The sequence below is a fragment of the Mixophyes fleayi genome, chromosome 11 (genome assembly GCF_038048845.1).
Source record: "Mixophyes fleayi isolate aMixFle1 chromosome 11, aMixFle1.hap1, whole genome shotgun sequence".
Lineage (NCBI taxonomy): Eukaryota > Metazoa > Chordata > Amphibia > Anura > Limnodynastidae > Mixophyes > Mixophyes fleayi.
The window spans coordinates 93,717,947-93,727,668 of NC_134412.1; the positions used below are offsets into that span (position 1 = coordinate 93,717,947).

The following is a 9,722-nucleotide window of genomic DNA, read 5'->3' on the forward strand; positions in this document are numbered from 1 at the left end:
ACTGAATCAGGCCGTTAGCAGATTTATATGGAGGGTTCGGACTCCTGAGTGTTAAATGTATGAAACATCGGTTTCTGCAAGTTGTCAGAAATCGGCGACTTTGCAGGCGAAATGTAAATTGGCTGTGGTTTTAAAAGCCATCTCCGCTTTTAATTTTCCCGCCAAAGACAAGGATTTCTGCCGACTTGCAGAAACCGATGTTTCATACATTTACCCCTTAAAGTTACTCTTAAAATTCTACAACTTGGGGAATTTGCCAAACATCATTTCATAATACGTGTGTGCATTACAAGATATATATGGACCCGACAGTTCTAGATACAGTAGTTACGTGGAAGGAACAGAACTAGAATTCTGTATCAGTTCTCTGAGTACTGATCTATTCAGGGGCTCCCTCAGTCTTCTCCGCTTACACATTTTACCGTTGGACCATGGAAAAATTAATTATTATTGATAGGATCGCTAATCCAGGGGAGGAGAGACTCCTCTCACTGCCTGAGTTCCAGGCAGGATATGGAAGCCTAAACTCCCCCTTCCCTAAATTATGGGCAACTAGTTTCCTAATGGTTTTCTCCCACGCTCCAAAGACGTACTGGTAGGTGAACCGGCTTCTGTGTGTGGTAAGGAATTTAAATCGTAAGTCTCCGTAAGGCCGACACTTCTTGGTGCTTTGCTGTCATTTTTTAAAACAGCAATTGTTTTAAAGACAAAGCCCATCGGTTTCTGTCTTTTATAAAATGAACGTTTAAAAAAAACCAAAAAAAAAAAAACCTGACCGTTCTGCTTACTAAATATACCCCAAGGACTGATGTGAACGACATTCTATGTAAAGCGCTTCGTAATATGTAGGCGCTATATAACAATATTAATAAATAATACTGATTAACAGCGCTGGACAATCAGAGATACTCTTTGCTAAACTCAGTGTTTTTATTACTTATTACATTTAGTTTTAGCGCATCTATAACTTCTGGGTCTCATAAAAAAATGTAAACTTTTTTTTATTTTGTTTTTAGAAAATATAAGTGTAAAGATAAAATACGTGGTGTTTTTATTGTTCTTACATCTGGGATAATCCATAACATGTCATACATTAAAATACATTTTGGGGTATTTATTTCGGTTACACCAACGGCTAGACATTCGTTCCAAAAACAGTTTTTTTATTTACCGCAATATACTATAGCTAGTTACACCTAGTTACTGCCAGACCCATAATAATAATAATAATAATAATAATAATAATAATAATAATAATAATAATAATGAGAGGAGACCAAAAACGCACATTGTCCACAAGAGGAAACAATAGACTCCCCTAAACTTTAGGTTTGTAGACGGGGGAGGGGAGTGGGGGGTAGTTTCTGTTTTTCACACAAATCCCTATTTGATTTTTAAACATACACCAACGTGGTTTGGTGGGACTGAGGTCAACATTAAGGTACAAAATACAACCGGTCCATGAAACTATTTTTTTTTTTTTGTCTTTAATCTTTTTAAGACCGATGTCATCTCATTAGCGATACTTACCATATGAGACACTCGGGATGGACAGAAATCTCCACTAACACTGGAGAGCCCGTAGGACCCAGCTCCGAGCCTTTAACCGCTTACACACCCCTCTCCCAGCCACACTGTAATGGGCTATATGTGAGCGCACATTATAGTCCAATCAATCAAATGGTCGCTAAAAAGTGAGACTTGGGTGGACTTCAGTTCACGGATCTCTCGTGGTCCTAGATAACGCAAAGTATCGAAGTGAAAAGAACATTGAGGGGTGGGCGAGAGCCATAATTCTGGGTGTAGAATCTATTCCAAGATCCATCCCCAGCCCACAATCTCTTCCTAATGTTTAATAGAACTCACAGAAGCAAAGATATGAAGGCAGAATAGGTTACTGTACCCACGGCACCCAATCCTGTGTATTACACTAGGTGCACCTGGTCACATGGTGCACACAGTATACCAGAGCGTGCAGGGTATATCTGTCCTCATGGCCAGTGTATTACACCAGGCACTACATGCCACGTATATTATTGTGGTAGAGCCTTCCTCTTTCCCAGTGTTGCATTCCAGGCCCAACAGACCGTTCCTCGCGTCCAGTGAATTACAGCGTGCATGGTAGACCCCCTCCTCCTCGGCACTGTACTCCACTGACCACAACAGACCACTTATAGATTTGTTACATATAAAAGTGTACAGTTACATTTGCCCAGTACCAGTTCTATAAATGCCCCCTTAGAGATCTTCCCCTTCCCCTAGTAGTAATGCTGGTGGTAAGTTAGAGACATCCTGTTATAGGCAAATCACTTTCTCTTATTCTTTTGCACTTAATGACAAAAACTAGCAAATGCCCCAGGAAAACCCTGTGGTCTGAAGAAGAGGGTGCAAGCAACGGGGAACGGTATAAAGGGGACTGCGGAGATATGAAATACTGCGTCACATCCACAACACTCATTGAAAACATCAGTCACATAAAAATTGTTCATTTGCTGCATTTTAAAATCAGACATATATTGTTTTGTCCATAGCTCAATTAGACACAAATAATTAACATTAAAAGGTATTAAAAACAGGAATTAACTCTTCATCCTTGAACGCTGCGACTGTAGTGCTTAGTAATTACTGACACCCACTAAATAACTGCTGACAAGACCTCAGTGCTCAGAAACTCATATTAACAAGGAAAGGACCTGTCTGAGTTCACCAGGACCATGGAACGGACGCTGGATTCTTCAAATGTTGTCCATGAGTGGTGTAAACCCAGTAGGCAAAAATAGAACTCCGTCCTTCTGTACCTTACACAGCAGCACCAGCTGGTTGCACTAGATTAGAAGAGAGCATGTTTGCCAATGTTGGGGAGGCAGCCTGAAGTTTTAAGACTTTTCTACAAACTGTAGAAAGTAAGTAATCCAGGGCCGGGCTGCCGATGGCTGCACGAATCTGACACACTCCAGAGTTTCAGGTGGTGGAAGAGCCCAGGAACAAGGAAGAAACACGAAAATAACCAACGGGGCACAAGACTTGTGCCAATCACATAAAGTTAAAAACATGGCGGTGGGGACGGATTGCTGCCGTTCTAGATCAGTGTCCGGAGGGGGCCTTGTGTTTGGCAGGCGACTGGTGAGGACTGGGCGAGGTGCTCAGAGAGGACTGCAGGTAGACGGTCTTGTGAAAGAGGCGATTACTGAGGAAGACGACCAGTGAGAAGAGACGTAACTGGAAGTGACTGTGGAGAGAGGAGAGAGAGTGTCAGATGGCAACGTGTGCCACTACATGCTACCCACCCACCCTGGTACCCACCCTCCCATCCATTTCATACTACCCTCTGTCCCTGCTATGCCACTACATGCTACCCACCCACCCTCCCATCCATTACATACTACCCTCTGTCCCTGTTATGCCACTACATGCTACCCACCCTGGTACCCACCCTCCCATCCACTACATACTACCCTCTGTCCCTGCTATGCCAGGCTAAGGCCAACACCCTCTGTCCCTGCTATGCCAGGCTAATGCCAACACCCTCTGTCCCTGCTATGCCAGTACATGCTAGCCACTGTCCCTACTATGGCAGGCTAATGCCAACACCCTCTGTCCCTGCTATGCCAGTACATGCTAGCCACTGTCCCTACTATGGCAGGCTAATGCCAATACCCACTCACTGTCGTTGCTATACGAGACTAATGCCAATACACATTACCGACTGTCCCCGCTATCCTGTGCCTGTATTTGTTGTCCATTCTCTCTCTGTGCCCTGCACATGCCTGTACACATTGTCAGATGATCCCAATATAGGACGTGCTCCGTTGTTCCGCTATACCACGTGTTGTGCACGCAGGTGGACCAGTATCACTGTCAGGACAAGGCAGCACGTCCCTGGTGGACTGTATATAAAGTCATTGTGTGCGTCTAGCGGAGCAGCTAATCGGTGTGTTCTGATGGCACCGATAGCCTTACGGAGAATCCGCTCCCCCCCCCCCCCCCCCCACAGGATCACTTATACGCTCCAGGGATACTTACTACACTTTTCCAGGTGTCTTTGCTTCGTTCGCGCTGATAATGAAGAGCGGGAAGAGAATGGAGAAGAGACAGCCGCTGCGAGAGAAGAACCACGTCAATCTACAACTAACCAACCTTTACTCTATCCTAGAGGTAATGCATTACCAGCGTACCTGATGATATAGGACGACTGCATGGCTGTCAGTGAGGCCAGGGGTAAACCGAATCCGAAGTAATAGGGCCAGTTGCGCTCAATGTTGGATAACCGCTGGTGCATCTCGACACCTGACAACGAGAGAGAACATGGCTCTGTAGGACAATAGTTATATGTGACACAGACATGTACGGGAATTACAGCTTGATCATTTAGCACTTTATCTTCATATCATAGAGCTACGGATCACAAACCAGGGGCACAGAATCACAGATTGTTTGAACCTTCCTAGAAATAAAGCATCTAGTTACCTTTGTTGAACCATCGATACTCAAAACAGTAGAGGGAGTAGAGCAGAGCCATGTGGAGGAGACTGATGAGCTGTCCGATGACATCGATGGGGAACAGACTGACAAACATGCCCTACAACAGAACAGATATAGGAAAGTCCTCCATTGTTACGATAAAATATTAATCTGATACAAGGATTGCTCAGTCCATAGACCTCAAACCTTGGCAACTATTTGTAGGAGAACAACTCTAAATAAAATGAATATAGGTATGTCTGAAATACTGGAAGTTTAAATAAAGATACCCAGTGCCCGTAGATCCATCTAAGATTTGAAATGCAGGATCCCGGGCTGTACCTATTTGTATCGCATGGTTTATGTTCTACGACAGTGTTGGCTAACCTGTGGCACTCCAGGTGTTGTGAAACTACAAGTCCCAGCATGCTTTGCCAATATATAGCAGCTTATTGCTTGAAGGGTATGCTGGGACTTGTAGTTTCACAACACCTGGAGTGCCACAGGTTAGCCAACACTGTTCTACGACCTTTAGCCCTTGAGCCATTTCTTTAGTTACTCCATATGAACCCACATGTAATACCTGGATGAGGAAGAGCGCCTGCAGCAGGAGATTGAACAGCATGTCAGCAATGATCTTACTGACACTGGGAAAAGGTTGAGCTTTCCTCCCAGACATCTCAAAGGCCAAATCCGCTATGTCCTGCAAGACGTCAGACAAACGGTGGGTTGTGTTTGGTTAGAAGGCCGTGAAGGCCTATATGATGGAGTGTTATTTCACAATGACAGCAGGTAGTAATCTATAGATAACAGGAGGCCTCACCTGGAACCAGATGGCGTTGACCACTTTACTGAGCACAAAGAGCGGGAGCACCCAGAGGGCACTGAACACTGAGGTGAGGATGAACTCCAGCCAAGTCCAGACATCTCCATGTAAGGATGGGTCACCTGCCAGGACATGTTATACTCAGGAGAAGAAACCACACAATGACACCCCCCCCCCTTTCCCCCACAACGAGCGCAGTGACGGGCAGCCCGAAACACTGCGGGGGCCGCATGGTGTGGTGCGGCCCTCTAACCTTCAAAAGGGCCGCACATTATCCTTAATCTAGGTCATAAGCTACAATAATACATCAAAAAATAGGCAACTATCTGTAATAACATCAGCAGTTATTTTATACAAGTGTAACAAGCTATAAGAAACAAAATCCGACAATACACCAGGAAGTAGCTGAAAGCCGCAGATGAAGGCTCAGTTATGTATTTAGTACATTCTACAGAATGACAGCTACAATCTGATTGGTTGCTGTAGGAAACATCTCCACTTTTTCAAACCCGCAATTTAGCAAATATACCCCTAAGAATCTGAGAATACAGAAAGGATAGTTCAACTACATATTAAAATGTTATTTAAAAATCAGACAGATAGCGACTTATTTCAATACAGCCTGATGACATACGTTCCAATAAGGGGACAGAAGCAGAGTAACAAGGGAACTCACCAATTATTCGGGCAGTGACTGACTGCAACAGTGGATGAACATTCGGTAGAATAAGAAGAGACTCAGCTACAAGTAAAATAGAGAGGATTTAACGTCCCACATGTTGGTCAATATACTGCAGTTTCCCATAGAACACACTACGTACGATATATATATAACTTTGTACCTAACAGCAGAAATAATTGATAGGGGGTTTTTTTCGGCTTAGTGAAACAGGAATTTATTTCTTTTTTTTAACATAAAACACAGTTTAATATTCTATTGTTATAAACTGAGGCTTTATAAATATATATGTAAATGAAAGTTACAGAATAAAATGACATACCCAGAAGATGCCCCCATTCCAAGCACAACACTGAAAGATACGGGTGACGATGCGCGGCTCACTGCGGACACAAGAGAGACGCGGGTTAGGCGAGAAACACAAGACAACTTATGTAATGGGATCTGTACTGTAGGAGCCACGCGTCCTATGATACAGAGTGATGACCACATAAGGATTTTTGTCCTGTGTCCAGGAACTGTGTGAACACTCCTACTGCAAAGTATATGGCAACAGGAGGGGTTATAGACCATGACAAGCAGCTCGGAGGTCATGTGACTACATCTGTGGTCTATTGTTGCTGTACAATATGACATACAGGGCCGACTGGCCAACTGGCAAATGCCAGAAGGGCTGATGGCAGTATGGGCCGGTCCGGCTCCCTGCGATACCCGTTCCAATTGAATACAACTAATTAATTAATATTTTTGAGCCGCCATGACGGCTCTGTGGGCCGGCCTGCTGCAGCGCTTTTATAAAAAACACACTTATCGTAGCAGCCTCCGGGAATCCACTGTGCGCCCTCTACAGCCAGAGCTGCGCGTGACGTCAGACGTCATGTTCAGATATTACTTATATATGCCTGTACAATAGGGCAGTGGTTATCTGTCCATAATGGAGTGTTTTTTTTTTTTTTTATTAAAGAGCCTATTCATTAAGGGTCTGTTAACATTTTGCAATATAGTAACATTTTTGCATTTTCAATACAGGACTTCAAATTTCCAGAAGCCAGCGGGAAGACAACAAAGCAGCAAGAGAGAAGAGCAAGAACAGGCAAGAGACAACGGCGCAATCAATCTAAATGTGAATGCTGAAGAATATTTCGGAATATTTATATTTAGGAGTGTTCCTATACATTGGGGGGGACGGGTGTAGGGAGGCGCTGTTAGTGTATTTGCCTACGGTGACTGAAACCCTTAATCAGGCCCTGGGTTTACTGTAGTCGTTATGTTTTCGCACACAGTCGGAACGGTATGCTTTTGTAATTCAAGCAAACTGATTCGTACAACAAGGCAATTGATCAGGGTGGGCAGAAGACAAAGTGTGATACACAAGTTTGTGTTGCTGCTTAACATGTTGGACTGCACCAGCAACGCCACTTCAGCGTGCAACAATATCGCGCATGGAGTCCACAGCAAGTGGGCCTGTGTGTTTTTTAAATGCCAGGGCTGATTTTTAGTCCCAGTCCGGCCCTGATGACAGCGCTGCCAATTATCTAGCTTTCATCGAGTCCTAAAACGTTATACATCTAATCTGACAAAAACCCTGCAATAGACTTTACTTTGTCATTATTTATACAATACATATAAACGTGCAGGAAAAAGCCATGTGTTGAAAATGAGGTTCACAGTCAGTCGTTTGTACAACCAACTTTAGCAGCAATTGATTTGCTCCATCTCTAATATTGTATTTGAGGAGTGGGACAAATTGTTTGGACATTACCAATCCTTTCCAGGCGGATAAGCAGCAACAATTGCTTCTCCGAGATCATTGTTTCAATGCCGAAGACAAAAATAGATCTGCAAACCTCATTGTTTCAGACTGAACTACCAAACCTTGTGCTTCCTATAGAGGCCATTCCTGGTGATCACATAATGACTTGCACTGAATAAGCAGCATATGGCTCAAATGTCCTTTATCAATAAGGAAGCTGTAAGGATGTACTTAAATTCTCACACACGACTTCCTCATGTTACCTTATTCTGTATTGAATACATAACGCCAGGGACAGTAAAACTTGCTATGCTATTAATCAGACGTGACTAATAACATTTTAGGACTCTACGTGTACTGGATGATTGTTAATGATGTCCTTATATGTAAAAACACTGATGTAAAAGAGGATGCACTTTTTTTTGCCCAGGTCTGTAGTCTGCGCTGCTGTCTGTACTGTTGGAGATTCTCCATATTTCAGAGCTAATAAAGGGTGACGGAGATGTACTCACTTCTCCGGCTTCCTCTCCTCGCTCTGAGCCCGTCGCTGGGCCAGGGCACTATTCGCACGTCTCTTTCTCTGCTCCTCTCTCCTCTGCTGGATCCGGGCATCCAGCTTGGAGATCGTACAAATTCCCCAAATGGAGTCTTTAATACCCTACATAATATAAAATGAGTTAATTATTAATAAGTCATTATCCAGTAAATGCACAGAGGCCAAAAAGGAAAACACCATCTCAATACAGAAGAACCTGACCAGGCATAACTGTATGTAGAATAGGAGCAGATAATTAATGCTCTGATCTCTATCTACACTTGTATTACTCGTTTATCTTGTATGTGGCAACAATAGATATTTAGATCTATACTAATCTATGGACAAAGTGCAGAGCACAGAGCTCACCCGGGCAAGGTCCTGGAGAAAACTTTTCAGGCTGTCGGCCATTTTCCACCTCTGAACAGTTAAAAATACTTGATTATCAGCTGCACGGAGAGACGAAACGCGTCGTGCCAGAACAGGTCATCATGAAGGAAGCTTGTATACTACAGGCCTGTAACTGAAGGATGGTTTGGAACATGAAGACACTGTGATATATGTATATATAGACACGCCCCCCGAAACCACCCAGGCTAGACATTGTAAAGACACACCCCCCCCAGGCTGACATTGTGACATTGTATAGACACCCCCCCCCCCCCCCCCAGGCTAGACATTGTATAGACAAGGCTAGACATTGTATAGACACAAACCACCCCCCCAGGCTAGACATTGTATAGACACCCCCCCCAGGCTAGACATTGTATAGACACAACCCCCCCCCAGGCTAGACATTGTATAGACAAGGCTAAGACATTGTATAGCCCCCCCCGCCCCCCCAGGCCTAGACATTGTATAGACACCCCCCCCCCCCAGGCTAGACATTGTATAGACACCCCCCCCGCCAGGCTAGACATTGTATAGACACCCCCCCCCCAGGCTAGACACCCCCCCCCCCCCCCCAGGCTAGACATTGTATAGACACCCCCCCCGGGCTAGACATTGTATAGACACCCCCCCCCCCCCCAGGCTAGACATTGTATAGACACCCCCCCACCCCCAGGCTAGACATTGTATAGACACCCCCCCCCAGGCTAGACACCCCCCCCCCCCCAGGCTAGACATTGTATAGACACCCCCCCCGGGCTAGACATTGTATAGACACCCCCCCCCCCCCAGGCTAGACATTGTATAGACACCCCCCCCCCCAGGCTAGACATTGTATAGACACCCCCCCCCCAGGCTAGACATTGTATAGACACCCCCCCCCCCAGGCTAGACATTGTATAGACACCCCCCCCCCCCAGGCTAGACATTGTATAGACACCCCCCCCCCCCCAGGCTAGACATTGTATAGACAACCCCCCCCCCCCCAGGCTAGACATTGTATAGACACCCCCCCCCAGGCTAGACCATTGTATAGACACCCCCCCCCAGGCTAGACATTGTATAGACAACCCCCCCA

At 45.0% G+C, this 9,722-nt stretch overlaps 1 protein-coding gene across 1 annotated transcript in view; it reads right to left on the minus strand.

Moving 5' to 3' along the window:
• Positions 1 to 760: 760 nt before the first annotated feature.
• EI24 (EI24 autophagy associated transmembrane protein) overlaps positions 761 to 9,722 on the minus strand; it is a 13,583-nt gene continuing 4,621 nt past the window's right edge. Inside the window, 11 exon segments of the mRNA XM_075190368.1 lie at positions 761 to 3,229; positions 4,024 to 4,098; positions 4,176 to 4,287; positions 4,468 to 4,579; positions 5,045 to 5,164; positions 5,285 to 5,409; positions 5,964 to 5,999; positions 6,002 to 6,029; positions 6,289 to 6,349; positions 8,232 to 8,377; positions 8,624 to 8,777. Coding sequence (XP_075046469.1) covers positions 3,085 to 3,229; positions 4,024 to 4,098; positions 4,176 to 4,287; positions 4,468 to 4,579; positions 5,045 to 5,164; positions 5,285 to 5,409; positions 5,964 to 5,999; positions 6,002 to 6,029; positions 6,289 to 6,349; positions 8,232 to 8,377; positions 8,624 to 8,665 — 1,002 coding nt within the window. The 5' untranslated portion in view covers positions 8,666 to 8,777 and the 3' untranslated portion in view covers positions 761 to 3,084.